At 64.7% G+C, this 20556-nt stretch overlaps 2 protein-coding genes across 2 annotated transcripts; one reads left to right on the top strand and one right to left on the bottom strand.

Moving 5' to 3' along the window:
* Positions 1-742: 742 nt before the first annotated feature.
* On the bottom strand, positions 743-5793 carry LOC123344934 (U6 snRNA-associated Sm-like protein LSm2). The gene is made up of 5 exons (XM_044981442.1): positions 5614-5793; positions 2595-2662; positions 2294-2324; positions 1890-1949; positions 743-1543 (listed from the first exon to the last, which is right to left on the bottom strand). Exons 1-5 carry the CDS (start codon positions 5614-5616, stop codon positions 1418-1420), a joined length of 288 nt encoding a protein of 95 aa, XP_044837377.1. The 5' UTR covers positions 5617-5793; the 3' UTR covers positions 743-1417.
* Positions 5794-14856: 9063 nt separating this feature from the next.
* LOC123346618 (neural proliferation differentiation and control protein 1-like) lies at positions 14857-19866 on the top strand. The gene is made up of 8 exons (XM_044984095.1): positions 14857-14935; positions 15438-15596; positions 15839-15952; positions 16679-16745; positions 17970-18054; positions 18389-18465; positions 19188-19278; positions 19774-19866. Exons 1-8 carry the CDS (start codon positions 14857-14859, stop codon positions 19840-19842), a joined length of 741 nt encoding a protein of 246 aa, XP_044840030.1. The 3' UTR covers positions 19843-19866.
* The last annotated feature ends 690 nt before the right edge of the window (positions 19867-20556 follow it).

Genomic DNA, 20556 nt, shown 5'->3' with positions numbered 1-20556 from the left:
GGGGCAGTGCTTGTCCCAGGGTGATGTCATAGTAGTGTTTGATGATGCAATATTGCTTAAAGGGACAGGCAGCCTTGTGTGCAAAAGCGAGAACACAGACCACGCTAAAGGGACCAACCAAGCACCCGCTCAACCCATCCACTCTGGAGGCCCTGAACACACCCCCCCCCCCCCCCAGCATTGAGGGAGCAGATGAGAGAAGACTGGGTCATAGCTGAGGGCCCGGACACCTGGGTTCTCAGCCCTGCTCTGGCCTGGATTGCTTTTGAGAGCGAGGAAGTCACCTCTCTCTGTGCCTCAGTTTCCCCACATGTAGAACATGGATCAACCCAGGCAGCTGGGACCCCACATGGGAGCCCAAGTGTCCAGGAGCCTGCACAGCAGCTCAGCATCTATAATGGGGGGGATGGGGGGAGGCATGGAGATGAACCTGGGTGTCTGGGCCAAGAGAGGGCGCTGGGCTGGAGCAGACCGTAGACCCTACCATAAACAACAACAAAAGTTTGTAACCAGGCTCCAAAAACTTTTATTCCGCCCGAGACTTCAAGCCATGAATCAAACATACAAAAAACCTTCATCCCCCTCGGCCCAAACCCTAAAAAAAACCCAATCCCCCTGGGAAATTCAAACACCCCACAACTCTTCCAGGATTTCGCCAGCTGGGGTTAACGGCACCCCAGGAGCGCAGTCCCTGCCCCTCCAAAGATGTGGGGGGAACTAAACACCCCCCTTAAAGAACAGGGAGAAATTAGAGTTTAAAAAAAATAAAAATGAGGCTTAACTGGCCATGGCCCCGGAGGTGAAAGAGGGGGGCTGGGGAGACTCAAACCAGAACTAAGGGGACCCCCATAATCTTTCCCCCCCAAGGGCGGGGAACACGACATGCCTAGGAACCACCCTGATATTCATCCCACAGGAGATATGCAGCTCAGGGAGCACACAGAACTCAGGTGTCCTAGATCTGGGCATATTGGGGGGCAGGGGAGTTGAATCCAGGCGTCCGGACCCCTAGAAAGGGCACAGCCCCCACCCAATTCTCTTGAGTAGAAGCTGAGCCCCCATGCAGGGCCCCGGATGCCTGGGTTCCCCTCTGCTCTTCCTGTTCCCTCCCAAGCACAAGTGGAGATGAACCCAGGAGTCCGAGGCCTGGGCTTGCAGAGAGAAACTCAGGCCTCCGGGGCCTGGGACGGCAGGGTGAAAAGGAGGAACCCAGGTGTCCGGGCTCCTGGACAGCGGCTCAGCTCCTGCTCCCAGCCAGGAGGGGGAGCAGCCACGGACCCAGGCGTCCGGGAGCATCGGTGTAGTGGCAGGAGCTGCCAAGCAGGGGGGATTTTACGGCTGGCGGGAAGCAGCCGGGTGGGGCAGGTCTCCGCCCTGCACCCCCTGCAGCAGGGAGGGAGGGGGCACATGGGGGGGGTCACTGCTTCTGCTGCAGCGCCTCCTTGCGCGCGGCGTCCTGCAGCAGCTGCGTGTCCACCTCGTCCGCCGGCAGCTGCACGTAGCGCACCACGGAGCCACGGATAAAGCAGTTCTTCACCGACAGCTGGGGGGAGAGAGCGGGGTTAGGGGGAGCGCCCCTGCTGGCAGGGGGTGTCAGAGCCCCCCCATGTGTGTCCACACCCCCTAATGGCAGAGGGGGTCTCAGAGCTCCCACACGTGTGTCCCCACCCCATGATGGCAGGGGGGGGATCCGTGTCTGCCCCCCTGCAGGCTGGGAAGATCAGCCCCCGCCCCCTGTGTCTGTGACCCCGCCCCCTGCAGGCTGGGTGAAGACCCCAGACCCACCCTGTGAGAAATGCCATCAGCACCTCTGACCCCCCCACTCCCCCCCCCACTCCCCGCCAGCAGGGCCCCTCCACCCCAGCCAAGGGGAGGGGCCAGCCCCTTACCATGTGGGGGTACTTCTCCGGGTCCGTCACGCTGATGTCGGTCAGCTTGATGTTCAAGTACTGGCAGGACGGACAGACACACGGACAGTTAACACCCAGATTGGGGGGGTGGGCAGGGGGAAGGCAGATGGGGGCGGGGGGGGCGCAAGGGGCTACCTTCTGCATCGCTCTGTCAGGAAAGCGGGGGGGTGGGGCAGGGAATGGGGCACTGGGCCTTTCCCCTGTACGGGCGGCGGCTCCGATACGGCCCCAAGGCGGGGACAGGCTGGTTCGGGGGTGGGATGGGGGGGGGGCTCAGGGGGCACCAGCTCTGATTTGGCCTCAAGGTAGAGGAATCTCTTGGGCCAGGTGCACTGGGGGGGGGGGGAGAGACACGCTCTGAAAATAACCTGGAAATTTCTTACCTGATCCACAGAATGGAGGGTCCCACAGATACTGCAACAGAGAGGGAGGGGTGTTACCACAGGGAAATGGGGTAACAGCGGGGGGGGGGGGGGGGAGAGAATGGGACTGGGAGCCAGGACTCCTGGGTTCTACCCCAGCTCTGGGAGGGGAGTGGGGTTTGGTGGGTTAGAGCAGGGTGGGCTGGGAGCCAGGACTCCTGGGTTCCCTCCCCAGCTCTGGGGGAGTGGTGACTAGTGGTTAGAGCGGGGGGGGGGTGGGGCTGGCAGGCAATAGGGGACCCCCGTGTGCACCAGGACTCACCTCAAATCATTTTTTAACTCCACCACCACGTCCTTCCCCACCAGGGATTTGAAGAACGAATAGAAAAGCTGGCGAGAGATGGGGGGGGAGGAGGTGAGACCCCCATGGAGAGACAGAGACATCACAGCTCCCCACCCACGACTGCCCCCCGGGTCTGGGGCACCTCAGCATCACCTCCCTGCAGCCCCCCAACCACCCCCCGGACCCCATCCTCCTCCCGCTCAGCATTCACCCCCCACTGGGTCAGTGCCCCCCCCCAAGCCCTGGGGCCGGCCATCAGGCTGGGAGGGGGGGATGGTGCATGTCAGCACCCCAGGGCCCCTCCATGCCAAGCGATGGGACCTCTCCCCAGGGACTCACAGGCACGGAGCCGGGGGGGGGGGCTCCCCCAGTGCCTCCCCACCAGCCAGCGGCTCTCAGGCCGGCTCAGATGCCGGGTGCCCCTTGCCACCCCTCAAGGCCAGCCAGGGGGTTCCCCCCCGTGTCTCCAGGCTAGTTGGGGGGCAGCTCCTCCGCGGCTCTCCAGCCTGTCCCCGGCCTCTGTCCCCGCCCCTCCCCGAGACTGCTAACCCCCCCCACCCCCACCCCAGTGCTCAGGGAGACGCGTGAGCCACTGATCAGCCCCCCAGCTCCATCACTCGCCCCCCAACAGGCCCCGAGGCCGGCCGGGCCCCCACTTGCTTCCAGCTGCTGGAGAAATGTGACACGCTGCTCCCCCCACATCTCCCCCGGCTCCCCAACATCCCCCAGCTCCCTGCATATCCCCCAGCTGCCCCAGACCCCCACCCTGCATATCCCCCAGACCCCCCCATCCCCCAGCTCCCTGCATATCCCCCAGACCCCCCCACATCCCCCAGCTCCCTGCATATCCCCCAGACCCCCCCACATCCCCCAGCTCCCTGCATATCCCCCAGACCCCCCCACATCCCCAGCTCCCTGCATATCCCCCAGACCCCCCCATCCCCCAGCTCCCTGCATATCCCCCAGACCCCCCCACAGCCCCCAGCTCCCTGCATATCCCCCAGCTGCCCCCGACCCCATCCTGCATATCCCCCAGACCCCCCCCAGCCCCCAGCTCCCTGCATATCCCCCAGACCCCCCCACAGCCCCCAGCTCCCTGCATATCCCCCAGACCCCCCCATCCCCCAGCTCCCTGCATATCCCCCAGCTGCCCCAGACCCCATCCTGCATATCCCCCAGACCCCCCCCATCCCCCAGCTCCCTGCATATCCCCCAGACCCCCCCCATCCCCCCGCTCCCTGCATATCCCCCAGACCCCCCCCCCCAGCCCCCAGCTCCCTGCATATCCCCCAGACCCCCCCCCACAGCCCCCAGCTCCCTGCATATCCCCCAGACCCCCCCACTCCCCCAGCTCCCTGCATATCCCCCAGACCCCCCCCATCCCCCAGCTCCCTGCATATCCCCCAGACCCCCCCACAGCCCCAGCTCCCTACATATCCCCCAGACCCCCCCCATCCCCCAGCTCCCTGCATATCCCCCTGCTGCCCCATACACCTTGCTGGATTTGCCCCATTCCGTGCCACATACCGAGCTCCCTGCATATCCCCCAGACCCCCCCATCCCCCAGCTCCCTGCATATCCCCCAGACCCCCCCATCCCCCCGCTCCCTGCATATCCCCCAGACCCCCCCACATCCCCCAGCTCCCTGCATATCCCCCAGTCCCCGCTCTTCCCCCAGCTCCCTGCATATCCCCCAGACCCCCCCCATCCCCCAGCTCCCTGCATATCCCCCAGACCCCCCCCCCTCCCCCAGCTCCCTGCATATCCCCCAGACCCCCCCCATCCCCCAGCTCCCTGCATATCCCCCAGACCCCCCCATCCCCCAGCTCCCTGCATATCCCCCAGACCCCCCCACATCCCCAGCTCCCTGCATTTCCCCCAGTCCCCCCCTTCCCCCAGCTCCCTGCATATCCCCCAGACCCCCCCATCCCCCAGCTCCCTGCATATCCCCCAGACCCCCCCACATCCCCCAGCTCCCTGCATATCCCCCCGCCCCCCCCCATCCCCCAGCTCCCTGCATATCCCCCAGCTGCCCCAGACCCCATCCTGCATATCCCCCAGACCCCCCCACATCCCCAGCTCCCTGCATATCCCCCAGACCCCCCCATCCCCCATCTCCCTGCATATCCCCCAGACCCCCCCCACATCCCCCAGCTCCCTGCATATCCCCCAGACCCCCCCACATCCCCCAGCTCCCTGCATATCCCCCAGACCCCCCCACATCCCCCAGCTCCCTGCATATCCCCCAGACCCCCCCCTTCCCCCTGCTCCCTTCATATCCCCCAGAACACCCCCCATCCCCCAGGTCCCTGCATATCCCCCAGACCCCCCCCATCCCCCAGCTCCCTGCATATCCCCCAGACCCCCCCATCCCCCAGCTCCCTGCATATCCCCCAGACCCCCCCACATCCCCAGCTCCCTGCATATCCCCAAGTCCACCCCACTTCACAAGCTCCCTGCATATCCCCCAGACCCCCCCATCCCCCAGCTCCCTGCATATCCCCCAGACCCCCCCATCCCCCAGCTCCCTGCATATCCCCCAGACCCCCCCCCATCCCCCAGGTCCCGGCATATCCCCCAGCCCCCCCCCATCCCCCTGCTCACTGCATATCCCCCCGCTCCGCGACATCCCCCAGCTCCCTGCATATCCCCCAGACCCCCCCATCCCCCAGCTCCCTGCATATCCCCCAGACCCCCCCACATCCCCAGCTCCCTGCATATCCCCCTGACCCCCCCATCCCCCAGCTCCCTGCATATCCCCCAGCTGCCCCAGACCCCATCCTGCATATCCCCCAGACCCCCCCACAGCCCCCAGCTCCCTGCATATCCCCCAGCTGCCCCAGACCCCATCCTGCATATCCCCCAGACCCCCCCGCACCCCCCAGACCCCCCCCATCCCCCCAGCTCCCCGCACAGCCCCCGGCTCCCCCAGTCCCCATCGTGCCCCCCCCGCATGTCCCCCACTCCCCCCCCCGGGGCAGTGACGTCACGCACTCACCATCCCGGCGGCGGCGGCGCGAGCCGCGTGGGGCAGCTTGAGCCCGGCAGCAGCGAGCGGGCCCGGGCCGCGCAGGCGCACTGGGACTGACTTCGTTCCGGCGCGGACTCCGGCGGATGGGCGGGGCCGCTCCCTCGTCACGTGACCCAGGACTTGGGCCGAACGCGGAAGCGAGGGAGGAGGGGAGAGGACGCTCTTAAAGGGGCCGCTCCCTGTTACTCCCCTTCTTAAAGGGGCCGCTGCTTGTTACTCCAGCTCTTAAAGGGGCAGCTCCCCAATACCCAGGCTGGCTCTTAAAGGGGTTCCCGCCCATTTCACTCTCATCCCCGCAGCTCCTGCCTCCCCTGCTCACAATGCAGCTCCCCCCACCTCCACCAGCCTCCCAGGGGCCACCGCGAGCGCCAAAACAGCGCCGGGGCCTGTCCCACCGGGGATCGGTTCGACCTGCCCCCAGCGTGGGGCCCAGACTGGCCTCCGCGCGACTCCTCCATGACACCTGGCTGGCTACATCCCCACGTGGGGTCACCGTTCGGGCCACAGGGATCCCACATCACGCCGCAAGGGGCCTGAGACTGGCCCGGCCCAGCCCAGCGCCCGTCAACCTCCCCCACTGGCGGATCCCACCTCCTGAAGGGAACTGGGGGTGGGGGAGGGGAAATGGACAACTGGCCCTTTGAGATTATGGGCCATGGATGGGGATAAATGGGTCTAATCCCCCCCGAAGGGGCTGGTGTCACCGTGTCCCCACACCTCTGAATGTGCAGCACCTCACTCAGTGGGGGCCACGATCAGTAGGGGTCTAGGGTGGGGGGAAGGGCTGGGATTCAGGACTCCAGGGTTCTCTCCCCAGCTCTGGGAGAGGAGTGGGGTCTGGGGGTTGTGGGGGCGGGAGTCAGGACTCCAGGGTTCTCTCTCCAGTTTGGGGAGTGGGGCCTAGTGGTTAGAGAAGGGGGGAGGGCGTTCAGAGCCAGGTTTCTAATTACAGGAGAGAGGCCGATGAAGAGCCGGATGGGAAGGTGGGGAGGAAATTCCAGCGTCACTTTAGATCCCTTGAGCAATATCGCTCCTGGGGAAGCTGAAGCCAGACGCCCACGCCTGTGCCAGCCAAGACCGGATCTACCAGCCCTGGCGGGAATTGTGAAACCTTCGCTTTGCCCCGTCCCCTATTATACTCCAATACTTGGCTAAGAGTTCGGAGCAAAGGGCTCTTCTCTGAAACCTGTAACCGAAAGACAGGTGAGGGGAAGAATGAAAACTTCTGCTATTTCTAAGGTTCAAAAAATCCAATAGTAAGAAAATCTTTCTAAAAGTTAACGTGTGTTATACTCCAATGCTTGGCTACTAGCTCGGAGAAAAACACTCATTGCTAAAACCTTTAACTCAAAACCAGGCAAAGAGTCGACTGAATGTTGCTGCTACTTCTCAGGTAAAAAATAAATCCACTATTCAGAAAAGCTGCATCAACATTAACATGTGTTGTACTCAAATGCTTGGCTGACAGGTAGGAGAAAAATGCTCAGTTCTAAAAACTTCTGTAACTAACCCAGTGGGTTTCAATCTTTTGTCATTTGCGGAGCCCTACAAAATTTCGAATGGAACCGCGGACCCTTTTCTGTGGACCCCTGGGAGTCCGCGGATCACAGATTGAAAAGAATTGTTCTATGGTAACAACTACCTTTTGCGGACCCCTTGGACATAGTCTGCAGACCCCCAAGGGTCTGTGGAGCACAGGTCGAAAGCCACTGAATTAAACAAAAGGTGAAAAGAAGAATGAATGTGTCTGCTATTTCAAAGGTTAAAATAGCTAATAGGAAGAAAAACTGTAAAAAATACTTATTATACTCAAATGCTTGGCTAACAGCTAGGAGAAAAATGTTCTTTTCTAAAGTGTCTGGTTCCTTCTAGTTAAAAAAAAACCCACGAGTGACAGGGACAGTGATTTTTGTATTATTATTTTTATGGCTAACTTAAAAAATGAAGAAGAAAACCTGGTAAAAATGAACGCTTCTACTCAAATGCTTTGGTGAAACCTCAAGGTGATGATGGCTTGTAACGTGCCAATGGCTGAATGGGAAGGGGGTCTGGACACGGGCTGGGGTGGGGTATGTTGTAGGGAATGATGGAGAAAGAGCCTCACCAATCCTCTCTCCTGAGCTTAAAGTTCCTGTAACCACCGGGTGAGAAAACCGTCAGGGTTTGGGACCCTAGATCCCTTCCCCTGCGTTGGCAGCTTCAGGCTTCAAACATCTCACAGCACGAGCAAACGTCCGGCAGATCCATCAAAGGGAAGGGAAGGGCTGGGGGGCTGCCCCACACGCTGGCCAGGCCCTCCCACCCCTCTCCCACCAGGGGTGCTGTGCACCTCAACGTGTCACCGCTGAGCTTTCCGTTCACTTCACCCTCCCACCCCAGATGCCCACTCACTCGGGGGGCAAGGGGTGGAGACAGGCAGGGCCCCTCAGATCCTGGCTCCCACGTGGGGGGTAGAGACACCCCCATAGGGGCAGGGCCCCCCAGATCCTGGCTCCCATGTTGGGGGTGGAGACACTCCCATAGGGGCAGGGCCCCCCAGATCCTGGCTCCAACATGGGCGGGTTGGGGGGAAAAGACACCCTCAGAGGATCAGGGTCCCCTAGGTCCTGGCTCCCACATGGGGGCTGGAGACACCCCCATAGGGGCAGGCCCCCCAGATCCTAGCTCATGCCAGGGGGCAGGGAGAGAGAGTCAGACACCCCCCTAGAGTGACAAGGCTTTCCCCAAATCCCAGCTCACTTGAGGGGGACAGGGATGGGGAATCAGACCCCCCCCAAGATGGGCAGCCCCCCCCAGATCCCATAAAGGGAGCCGGGGGGGTTCAGATCTGCTGTGCCCCAATTCCACGTCCCCCAAATCTCACCCCCACCTTATCCCCCCAGAAAGAATCATCCCTCTCAAGGTCTGAGGTGGAGGATGCTGGATTCGGTGACATCCTGGCAGGCTACCAACCCTACCGGCTGCTCCGGGGTGGTTGTGAAAACACCCCGACTTCTCCCCACCCCGTGACTTCGCCCCGCTGTGATCCAGCTGGTCTGGGCATTCAGGGCGGGGTGGCGGGTATATAAACCCGGAGCCGTTCCCAGAGGATGAGGCAGAGGCACCCGGAGCGGGACGACGCCGGAGACCGGTAAGGATCTCTCTGGCGGGGAACGGAGGGGACACGCACGCCAGCCCGTGGCCCGGTGGCTCTTGGAGGTGTCTGGGCCTGGGGGGCTCCCTCCTGGGAAACGGGCTCCGGCAAAGATCTGGGGGCAGGGTGGAGAAAGCACCGATGCCATCCTGGGCCGTGTAAACAGGACTCGGGAGATGGGATTTGCCCTCTGGGTTCGGCCCCGGAGCAGCCGCAGCTGGGATCCAGTTCTGGGGGCCCCGATTCGGGGAGGGCGTCGATCAGTTGCCGAGGGCTCAAAGAAGGGCCACGAAAATGATGAAAGAGCTGGAAACCCCGACTCCAGGAGCTCGGTCCGCGTAGCTCCCCAGCGGGGTTCCGGGGAGGCAGGGGCCCCTCTAGGCATGGCTGGAAGCGGGAACAGAAGTTCGAGGCCAGAGAGTTTTCCGATCCGACGGCTGGACGCCGGCGCCAGCCAAATTCAGACGGGAAGCGAGGTGTGACCCTGTAACAGGGAGGGGAATGAACCCCGGGCGCACTTTACCGAGGGTCGAGGCAGAGGCTCCGCCCCGGGCTGTTTCGATCGACACCGGGAGTTTGCTCGGAAGGATCTGTTCTAGTTGAATTGGGAATTAATTCAGGGAAGTCCTGGTTAGAGAGGTCGTGAACCGACCCGATCATCAGATCGGATTCTGGGACTGGAGATCGGTCAGAGCCCCCCCCCAGATGGGCAGCCCCCCCCAGATCCCATAAAGGGACCCTGGGGCCCGGGGGGCGGCGGCTGCTGGGTCCTGGTTCCAGCGACCCCCGTTTAAATCCCGAGCGACCCCGCTGAGGTCAGGGGAGTCCGGGCCGGCCCTGGCGTGAATCCGGAGCCAGCCCGCTGCTGCCGGTGCTGTTTTTCTCGCGGCGCGGACCCAAACCGGATTGGCCGTCGATTCAGGATGACCGGGGGTCTAGGCAGGAGGCGCCCGGCAGGTTAGCACAGGGATCTGGCTCACACCGCAGCCTGATTGCCGGCCGCTGCGGAGGCGGGCGGGTGGGGCCGTTAATTATGCTAGAAGCCGAGGCGACGGGCGAGCGGGAGGAGTTGCCAGCAGCACCAGCCCTGGGGAAATGGCGCGGCCGGGGGTGGGAGCGGATCTCCATGTGAAGGGGGCCCTCCCCGGATAGCGTGCGGTGGGGTCACACCGGGATCCTGGCTGGGAGCCGGCCCCCCCCCATCCCAGGCGAGCCGGGCAGCCAAGCGCAGGAGGGGGCGCGAGAGGTCTGCGCCTGGCGTGGCGAGAGCCCCAGACTCCAGCCCGGCAGGGGATTGGCGAGGCAGCCAGGAGGGACCCTGGCCCCGGCGCTGCCTGACCACTGGCCCCGGCGTTCCCCCCCCTCACCAGGCGCAGGTGAACCCACGATGTGCAACCAGTGCAAGTGCTTCTGCCTCCTGCTGCAATGGATGTGGCACGTCATCAAGCGGCTGTGCAGGAGGAAGAGAGGTACCGGGGGGGAGTGGGGCACCCAGGAGGGATGGGGGGGTACCCGTGGGGGGGGGAACAGGGGCGTATGGGGCAGACACACGTATGGATCCAGGGGGAGGATGAAGGGATGGGGGGTGGGCATGGGGCAGACACACAGATATGGATCCGGGGGGAGGCTGGAGGGACGGGGTTGGGGGGTGGGGGATGGAGCAGACACACAGATATGGAGCCCGTGTACGGGGATGGATAGAATATTATTGCGCTTAGGTTTAAGTTTCCATCTCTGCAGTGACGCCTGCGCTTCGCACTGCCCCCTACTGGGTGCAATAAGAACTGCGCTGCTAATCTTCCCAGGCCCTAGACCATTCCCATCAGCAGAGGAGCAGGGATACTGGGAGCCAGGACTCCTGGGTTCCGTCCTCAGCTCTGGGAGAGGAGGGGGCCCAGGGGTTAGGGTGGGGCTGGGAGCCAGGACTCCTGGGTTCTGTCCTTGGCTTTGGGAGGGGGCCAGCGGTTACAGCTGGGGGGGGGGCTGGGAGCCAGGACTCCTGGGTTCTGTCCTCGGCTTTGGGAGGGGGCCAGCGGTTACAGCTGGGGGAGGCTGGGAGCCAGGACTCCTGGGTTCTGTCCTCGGCTTTGGGAGGGGGCCAGCGGTTAGAGCTGGGGGGGGCGCTGGGAGCCAGGACTCCTGGGTTCTATCGCTGGTTTGCCTCTCCGTGCCTCAGTTTCCCTTTGAATTGCTATTTCGCTCCCACTGAGGCCAGGTGAACAAGTTACTCTTAGCTCAGAATCCCGCCCTGACTCCCTGGAGGGCAGTGGGGTTGCTCCAGATTGACACTGGCTCAGGATCCGGCTCCAGACCGGCTGGGGTGGCGTTTGTCCAGACGGAACAGCGGCTGTTCCCCTGCAACCGGCTGGACCAGCTGCAAACTTGGGCGGAGGCTGGTGACACTAATTAGCCGGCGATTGGCCAATCTGCTGATTGGGCCATGTCAGGATTGGAATGAAGCTAGTCAGGCGCAGCAGCTCTGGAGAATCATCCACCCCAGCGCTGGTCAGGAGGGAGGGAAACTGAGGCACAAAGGTATTTGTAGGAGATCCGGCTGCAGCTGAGACAGGACATGGCCGTGGGGTGCGGCTGCTGCTGTTGGAGGTAGAAGGGAATGTTCAGCCTGATCCAACCACTAGACACCCCTCCCTGAGCCAGGAGAGAACCCAGGAGTCCTGGCTCCCAGTTCTTCCACTCTAACCTCTAGACCCTACTCCCCCATCCCAGAGCCGGGAGAGAACCCAGGAGTCCTGGCTCCCAGCCCCCCCTCTAACCTCTCGACCCCACTCCCCTTCCAGAGCCAAGAGAGAACCCAGGAGTCCTGGCTCCCAGGCTCCCCACTCTAACCTCTAGACCCCACTCCCCTTCCAGAGCCAGGAGAGAACCCAGGAGTCCTGGCTCCCAGCCCCCTCTGTTTTAACTCCTAGTCCCCACCCCCTTACCAGCAGATCGGTGGGTTCGCTGGCTGAAGACTCCCCCCGTCTGTGTTTTCGTTGCAGAATCTCGCAGGAGCGCCGACGAGACAACGTCCTTACTGGGCGACAGGCGTAATGCGGGGTCCTGAGGGGGGCCCGTCCCGGAGCTCTGCCGTCTGCCGGAGCCCCCCGTCCCCTCCCGCGAAGCCGGCTTTGGCCTGGCCACTCCCGCTTGTCGGGGGGGCTCGGATTCCTGGTCAGACCTGCCTGTGGAAGGAAAGAAAGAGCCTGTGGGGACCGCGCCCCCTTGTGACCCCTTCTTTGCTACCCGCTTGCGTTTTTCTCTCGCTTTTAATTATTAACGAATGGTAGGGGGCTGGGTGGTGGATTTAGGCTAGAAATCAGGTCTGGCTGGCTGGCCCTATGGACAGTGGGGGCTCACGGATGAAGAGACCCTCCCCCAGCCTGCCAAGGAGCCAGAAGGGTTAGTTTGTTCATTACTGGCATTTCAACTCAAATGTCTGGATATGAGTTGGGAGAAATCAAGTCTGTGTTAAAACTCAAAGGCCTCTGACTCCTCCCAGCACGTTCCTGATCGTTTTCTGCCGATGAAAAGCGCCGTTCAGGAGCTCGGCGTGCTGCTTAGCACTAAAAAGAAGAGGAGACAGAAAAGGACGGCTTAGTTCAGCTGCTCAATAATACAGCTATTGGAAAAAAAATCAAAATGATCATCATACTCAGACGCTCGGAGACGATTTTGGAGGCAAACGCTCAGGGTGAAAAGTGAAACGGTCCCGGGTTCGGCTGGGAGGATGAGATATGCCATGACATTGTTCCCTTTTTAAAAGTAAAAAGACCATTAGAATCGAAACCTCCCTATTCTACCCAAATCTTCAGCTGTTAGGGGAAAAATGCCCCTTGCCAAAATGTCTGGCTCCTTCTGGGAAAAATAACGGGGTGAAAGAATAGTGCTGCTGTTTTGGGGGTTCAATAAAAACCCAACAATAAGAAAAGCTGTAAAAAAATCATGCTTCTTAGACTCAAATGCTCAAGTGACAGTTACAGAAAACACACGGCATTAAAAATCCCCAAGCTGACGAAGTGGGTTTTAGCCCACGAAAGCTTCTGCCCAAATAAATGTGTTAGTCTCCAAGGTGCCACAAGGACGCCTCGTTGTTCAAGCTCACTGTGTCTTCCAACAAAGATGGCGTTAACTTTGGGGATATTTCAACAGTCCGGCACAAACCCCATAATAAGACAATATTAAAAAAAATCCCTATTCTACTCCAATGCCTGGATACCAGTTTGGAGAAAACCGCTCTGTGTTGAAAGTCTGAAGCTGCCCATCCGTCCAGAGAGTGGTGGGAACGTCGCGGTTAGTTCTAGCTAACAGGAACTGTGTTCAAAAGTGAATCGCTGTTCAACTCACATGTGTGGCTGAGGAGGGAAACGGTCTCTGTTAAAACCCCAAAGCTGGGGCTTCCTTCAGCGCACTCGGGTGACGTTGCTGCTGCTTCTAAGGTTAGAATGAACCCAGGAAAATGGGTCAGATTCCTTGCTCACAGCTTCGTCCAGCCAAAGGAAGGTAAAGAAGAAACCAATGCCACCCTAAACCCAGCCGCCTCTGCTCCCCGACAGCCCCTGCGTGTGCTCCACAGACGGGGGATTCCCGGCCCCAGTGCGTTGTCGGCTGAGCTTTCTACCTCTCAGCAGAGCGGTCTGTGGGGCTGGCAGGGGCTGCGTGCCAGGGAGAGGCAGCTGTCGCTGGATTCCTTTCCCTGGCAAGCCAAGGCCGACCGGTGTGTAAATAAATCCTGTATTGAGCTAAGAGTGTCCCTGGGTCTGTGTTTGTATCTGCACTGGGGAGAGAACCCAGGAGTCCTGGTTCCCAGCCCCCCCTGCTCGAACCACTAGCCCCCACTCCCCTCCCAGAGCTGGGGAGAGAACCCATGAGTCCTGGCTCCCAGCCCCCCCTGCTCTAACCACTAGCCCCCATTCCCCTCCCCGAGCTTGGGAGAGAACCCAGGAGTCCAGGTTCCCAGCCCCCCTGCTCTAACCACTAGTCCCCACTCCCCTCCGAGTGCTGGGCTATTCGGTGCAGCTCCAGAGGAATCTTTCTCCGGCCGAGCTCTCCCTGTGGGTCTCTGTCTTGGTGAAAACGGCCCGAGGGCTGTGCCAGCCTCCGGTAGCCAACAGGCTCAGGAGATGCCAGCACCGTGCCCCCCCCCCCGGTGGGGCACACCACGCTCCGCCCCCCCCCACTATCACCCCCAGCTGGCTTGTGTTGCAAAGGGTGCCCCATAGAGGGCTGTCCAGCCCCCTGTGTCCCTCCCCTGGGCTGCCCATGGGGCAGAGAGGGACTGCGGGTGGTGGGGGGGCTCCCTCACACACCTGGGGTCTGGCCAGTCACCAGGGCTGGGGTCCCCCCATCCTGTGTGGGGAGCCTGGGGGGTCTCAGCTTCTGGGGGGGGAGATAATGAAGCCTTTTCCCCTCCCCTCATAACTAAGGGGGGGAGCCGGGGATCCCCCCCACATCTCCATCCTGTCACCATGACAACCCACTGCTGCATCAACCTCATCCCAGGTCCATCAGTGCAGGGAGCTGGTTGCCATGGTGACAGCTGGTGGGTGTGAGAGGGGGCTGGGAGCCAGGATGCCTGGGTTCTCTCCCCAGCTCTGGGAGGGGAGGGGAGTCTAGTGGTTAGAGCGGGGGGGCTGGGAGCCAGGACTCCTGGGTTCCATCTCTTGGGGGTGGGGGGGGAAGCTGTTTGCTGCATATACCACTGCAGGCAGGTGCGTCTCCCTGGAGACAGGCACCATGGATACCAGCTGGGGGTGGGGGTGTCACTGATCTCCCCGCTGGGAATCCCAGGGGGTCCCAGAGCCGGACCCGGGGCAGAGCCCAGGAGCCCTCGCCTGGCACTGAGATGCAGCCGCCTCTGGGGCGGGGCAAGCGGGTACCAGCCGCACAGAACACCCCGCGGGGGGCGGGGGATTGGGACAGGAAGTGAAGGCGACTTGTGGGTCGGTCTCCCCCCCGCGTCTGTCTCCATCCCTGGTTCATTCATAAATCCAGCCAGCCCCTCCCCCTCGCGCTCCGCCCCCCCCCCAGCCGGGAGGGCGGATCCAGAGGCGGGGACCCCCCCCCCGCAGCTCGGAGCGATGCGGACCCTGCGCTGGCTGGCGGCCCTGGCAGCTCTGCTGGGGCCGGGGCTGGCCCCGCGGGCCGGGGGGGCGGCAGGTGAGGGGGGGACAGGGAGGGGGAGGGGCATCGGGGGTGTGTGGAGGAGAGTAGGCGGGGCTGGGAGCCAGGACTCCTGGGTTCTACTGCCTGGTCCCCAAGGCTGCGGGTCGGGAGTGAGGGGCACCGGCGGAGCTGGGGGGGCAGGGCTGGGGGGGGGGGCTGCAGGTCCGGGGAACAGGAGCAAATTTCCATCTCTCTCACTATTTAATCAAAGATTTTCTCCTCTGATCTTTTGTGCTCGGGCTGTCAGGGGATTATGATTTTAAGAAGCAGGGACAGATGTTGAACATCTGGGAGGGGAGCGGGGGCTGGTGGTTAGAGCGGGGGGGGGCGGGAGCCAGGCCGCCTGGGTTCTCTCCCTGGCTCTGGGAGGGGAGCGGGGGCTGGTGGTTAGAGCGGGGGGGGGCGGGAGCCAGGACTCCTGGGTTCTCTCCCGGGCTCTGGGAGGGGAGCGGGGCCCAGTGGTTACAGTGGGGGTCGCCCCGGTTCTCTCCCGCAGGCCCGGCTGCGGTTTGCCCACCGCGGATCCGGCTGAACTGTCTCCTACAGCGGCGTAAGGGCTGCGGCCCCGGGGGGATCCGGACCTGCGGCCCCTGCATCCGCCCCTACCGCGAGGACCCCGGTGGGGACTGTGTCCTCGACACACCGCACAGGAATGGTGAGGGGCACCGGCAGGGCTGGGGGGGGGGCAGGGGCTGCGGGTCGGGAGTGAGGGGCACCGGCAGAGCTGGGGGGGGCAGGGGCTGCGGGTCGGGAGTGAGGGGCACCGGCAGGGCTGGGCTGGCAGGGGCTGCGGGTCGGGAGTGAGGGGCACCGGCAGGGCTGGGGGGGGCAGGGCTGGCAGGGGCTGCAGGTCGGGAGTGAGGGGCACCGGCCCATCTCCCTACGTTTCTCCCTCAGGCGACGGAGCCCAGACGGACACTAGACCCAGCGACCTGGCCACCCTCATCCGCTCCCTGGTGGCCAACAAACAGAAGGGATCCAGGACCCCTGGGACCAAGACCCCTGAGCACGGTAGAGACTGAAGAGAACAGGGGGCGCTGAGCTGTGGGGGGCAGGACAGGGGTCGCTGGGCTGTGGGGGGCAGAGCAGGGGGCACTAGGGGGCGCTGGGCTGTGGGGGGCAGGGCAGGGGTCGCTGGGCAGGGGGGGGCAGGGCCGGGGGCAGCAGGGGGCGCTGGGCTGTGGGGGGCAGGACAGGGGTCGCTGGGCTGTGGGGGGCAGGGCAGGGGGCACTAGGGGGCGCTGGGCTATGGGGGGCAGGACAGGGGTCAGCAGGGGGCGCTGGGCTGTGGGGGGCAGGACAGGGGTCGCTGGGCTGTGGGGGGCAGGGCAGGGGGCACTAGGGGGCGCTGGGCTGTGGGGGGCAGGGCAGGGGGCAGCAGGGGGCGCTGGGGGGCAGGAGGGGGTCAGCAGGGGGGGCTCTAACATCTCTATCTTTGCAGCTGGCTCCACGGGGATTGACCCCCAGGTTCCTTCGGTCACCGAGACCCCCCCTACGTCTCCCCCTCCCCCCACCGCTCCCCCCTCCGCCCTGACGCCCGGCTCCAGCTCCCCCCGGCCGGAGGAAGATCTGAACTCGGGTCCCCCGACTTCCCGGCTCAATGAGGCCGTGTCTGTGCGTGAGTAACGGGGGGGGGGTCGGGAATGGGGGGGGACGGAGCGCCTGGGGGCAGGGAGGCATTGAGGGGGCTGGGGGGGCCCAGTGCTCACGGGGTTAATATTTCTCTCCCCCCCCCAGTGCTGGTGCTGATGTGCTCCGTGACCGGGGTCTCGGGGCTGCTGGTGGCTGCCCTCTGCTGGTACAGGTAGGAACTGCACCCCCACCGCAGCCCCTGCCCCCCCCGCCCTGCCGGTGCCCCTCACTCCCGACCCGCAGCCCCTGCCAGCCCAGCCCTGCCCCCCCCGCCCTGCCGGTGCCCCTCACTCCCGACCCGCAGCCCCTGCCCCCCCGCCCTGCTGGTGCCCCTCACTCCCGACCCGCAGCCCCTGCCCCCCCGCCCTGCTGGTGCCCCTCACTCCCGACCCGCAGCCCCTGCCAGCCCAGCCCTGCCCCCCCCGCCCTGCCGGTGCCCCTCACTCCCGCCCCGCAGCCCCTGCCCCCCTGCCCGGCCCCCCCGCCCTGCCGGTGCCCCTCACTCCCGACCCGCAGCCCCCTGCCCCCCCTAGCCCTGCCGGTGCCCCTCACTCCCGACCCGCAGCCCCTGCCAGCCCAGCCCTGCCGGTGCCCCTCACTCCCGACCCGCAGCCCCTGCCAGCCCAGCCCGGCCCCCCCACCCTGCCGGTGCCCCTCTCTCGCGACCCGCAGCCCCTGCCAGCCCAGCTCTGCTGGTGCCCCTCACTCCCGACCTGCAGCCCCTGCCCGCCAGCTCTGCCCCCCCAGCCCTGACGGTGCCCCTCACTCCCGACCCGCAGCCCCTGCCCCCCACCCTGCCGGTGCCCCTCACTCCCGACCCGCAGCCCCTGCTAGCCCTGCCCTGCCCCCCCCAGCTCCGCCGGTGCCCCTCACTCCCGACCCACAGCCCCTGCCAGCCCAGCTCTGCTGGTGCCCCTCACTCCCGACCTGCAGCCCCTGCCCGCCAGCTCTGCCCCCCCAGCCCTGACGGTGCCCCTCACTCCCGACCCGCAGCCCCTGCCCCCCACCCTGCCGGTGCCCCTCACTCCCGACCCGCAGCCCCTGCTAGCCCAGCCCTGGCCCCCCCCGCCCTGCCGGTGCCCCTCACTCCCGACCCGCAGCCCCTGCTAGCCCAGCCCTGCCCCCCCCTCCCTGCCGGTGCCCCTCACTCCCGACCCGCAGCCCCTGCCAGCCCAGCCCTACCCCCCCGCCCTGCCGGTGCCCCTCACTCCCGACCTGCATCCCCTGCTAGCCCTGCCCTGCCCCCCCCAGCTCCGCCGGTGCCCCTCACTCCCGACCCGCAGCCCCTGCCAGCCCAGCTCTGCTGGTGCCCCTCACTCCTGACCCGCAGCCCCTGCCAGCCCAGCCCTGGACTGCCCCACCCGCCGCTCTGACCCCCCCCACTCCGTGCCCCCAGGTTGCAGCGGGAGGTGCGTCTGGCCCAGAAGTTGGCATATACGGCGTGTCGGGGGAATCATTATCGATACCACCAGCCCGGAATGGTGAGGCCCCTCCCCCCGCTCACCCCAGCGGGTCGGAGGTCAGGACAGGGAATGGGACCCAGGCGTCCGGGACGACACTGCAGGGTCATCACCCCAGGGGGTCGGAGATCAGGATGGGGAATGGGACACAGGCATCCGGGACAGCACTGCAGGGTGCTCAGCCCTAGGGGGCTGCAGACCAGGACAGGGAATGGGACCCAGGTATCCGGGACGGCACTGCAGGGTGCTCACCCCAGGGGGTCGGAGATCAGGACGGGGAATGGGACCCAGGCATCCGGGACGGCAGTTTCACCTGACCAGTGACCATCCCCCCGTCTGTCTGTCTGTCCCCCAGTACATGGACGCCCGGCTGGCCCAGTCCTGCCAGGTGCACCAGTACCAGCGCCAGAAAAAGATCCTGACCAATGAGGAGTGAGTTCCCCTCCATTCCCCACCCCCGTTCACCCCATTGGCTATGGGTGGGGAGGGGGAGGGGCTTGGGGAGGGCCCCCCTGAATCTGCCCCCCAGAATCCACTCCTTCCCTTCCCCCGCCCCATGCCCCCTCGCCCCACCTCCAAGCCTCCCATCCCCCCCAATCTGCCCCCACCCGGATGCACCCCCCAAAGCATGACCTCAAACCAACCCCCCAACTCCAGACTCACCCTTGAATCCTCCCCTTCCCATCCCCCACTTCCCCCCAATCCGCCCCTCCCCCACAACCCAAACCCACCCAAGTCACCCCTGACCTCTGCCCCTCCCCCCATTCTGTCCCCTCCGACCTTCCCCCCACAATCCAACCCGGAAACTTTGCCCCCCCCAAATCTCCCCCCCCCCGTCCTTCAGCCCCCAGAGCTGCCCCCTCTACCCTGCCCCACTTTGGGGGTGTCTCGGGGACAGTTACTCCCTTCCCCCACCCCCGGTCTCCCACACCTCCCTGTTGGACTGGAGCTCGCCTGGCGTCTGGCCGGGCCCATGGGACGCTGGCGCTCGGGTCTAGGTGCACCCCCACCCCCCAGATACCTGGGTCCCTTGGATCTCCTCCCCCAGCTACGGAGCCACCTGAGCCCCCAGATCCCCCGGGTTAGACCCCGGCCGCGGCCCCGGTCCCGGCTCGTCAGGTTCCTCACCCCGTGTCTGGGTCTGTCCCCCCCAGGAGCCCCCCAAAGCCCGTCCAGCAGCTGTCGACGGAGTCGGAGACTGAGAACGGGGACTTCACTGTGTACGAATGTCCCGGACTGGCACCGGTAGGGGGCGCCGGGCTGGCGGGAGCGGGGGGGCAGCAGGGGGCGCCGGGCTGGCGGGAGCGGGGGGGAGCAGGGGGTGCTGGGCTGTGGGGAGCAGGGTGGGGGCAGCAGGGGGCGCTGGGCTGGCGGGAGCAGGGGGCAGCAGGGGGCAGCAGGGGGCGCTGGGCTGGCGGGAGCAGGGGGCAGCAGGGGGCAGCAGGGGGCACTGGGCTGGCGGGAGCAGGGGGCAGCAGGGGGCGCTGGGCTGGCGGGATGGGGGTGGGGGGCAGCAGGGGGTGCTGGGCTGTGGGATGGGGTGGGGGGGCAGCAGGGGGTGCTGGGCTGCGGGGAGCAGGGTGGGGGGCAGCAGGGGGCACTGGGCTGGTGGGAGCGGGGGGGCAGCAGGGGGCGCCAGGGTGAGGGGACGGGTCTGGGGCGCTGCGCTCTTCCCCTCGCACGGTGCCCTCACTAACGTCTCCCTTTCTCTCTTTCTCCCCCCGCTTCCCCCGCTCCCAGGGTGGGGAGATGGAAATCCACAACCCGCTCTTCAGCACGGCGTCCGCCCGGCAGCGCTGCCCCCCCTAACCCCGCCCCCCACCATTCAGCCCCCCTCCCCCGGAGCAGCACCGCGCCCCCGGTGGAGACATGGGGGGCAGGTGGATCTGCTCAGATTTTGGCAGCATCTTCCCAAGAACCTGCCCCCTCCCCAGAACGACTCGGGGCGGGGGGAGGTTAAAGGTGAAGGGTCATCACTCTGATTTGGGGACCCCCCCAGGACCCCCCTCGCTCCCCTGCTCTCTACCCTCCCTGCAGAGCCATCGGTCCAGAGCATGGTTCCTTTCAGGGGGCAGGGGCTGTGCTATGGGGCTGGTCCATAGGGGGAGGGGTATTGACTGGGGAGAACTACACAAGGTAGGAACCGTAAGAGGGTCTGAGTGGGTTCAGGAGTTGGGGGGATTGGATTTGGGGTGACACCAAGAGAAAATTGACCAGGGGGCCCATATAGAAGGATACTGACTGAAACTAAACAGTGTGTGTGGGGGGGGGGGAAGCTCTTTGGGGCGGACACCATGGGCCCCTCCCACCCGAAACAGCCCACTCCCAGCAGGCCAAGGAGTGGGCTGGAGGGTACCATGAGATCCGGGCTGTATTGAGGTGACACCAGGAGACAGCCAGGGTGGCCTGTATAAGGGGTATATTGACCGGGGGAACCTAAACAGGGAAGGAACCGGGGTGGTGTCCTGCTGGGGGGGGGGGGGGGGGGACATGTATTGATGTGACACCCCAGGGCGATATTGG

Source organism: Mauremys mutica, chromosome 12 (assembly GCF_020497125.1).
Source record: "Mauremys mutica isolate MM-2020 ecotype Southern chromosome 12, ASM2049712v1, whole genome shotgun sequence".
Classification (NCBI taxonomy): Eukaryota; Metazoa; Chordata; order Testudines; family Geoemydidae; genus Mauremys; species Mauremys mutica.
This window is presented reverse-complemented; position numbering and strand designations above follow the sequence as displayed.

Coding starts and splice junctions, on each gene's coding strand:
- LOC123346618 (XM_044984095.1), top strand. CDS start 14,857: ATGCGGACCCTGCGCTGGCTGGCGGCCCTGGCAGCTCTGCTGGGGCCG. Junction 15,597..15,838: donor CGACACACCGCACAGGAATG/GTGAGGGGCACC, acceptor TTTCTCCCTCAG/GCGACGGAGCCCAGACGGAC. Junction 19,279..19,773: donor AATGTCCCGGACTGGCACCG/GTAGGGGGCGCC, acceptor CCCCGCTCCCAG/GGTGGGGAGATGGAAATCCA.
- LOC123344934 (XM_044981442.1), bottom strand. Junction 1,950..2,293: donor CCCTCCATTCTGTGGATCAG/GTAAGAAATTTC, acceptor CCGTCCTGCCAG/TACTTGAACATCAAGCTGAC. Junction 1,544..1,889: donor CGGAGAAGTACCCCCACATG/GTAAGGGGCTGG, acceptor CTCTCCCCCCAG/CTGTCGGTGAAGAACTGCTT.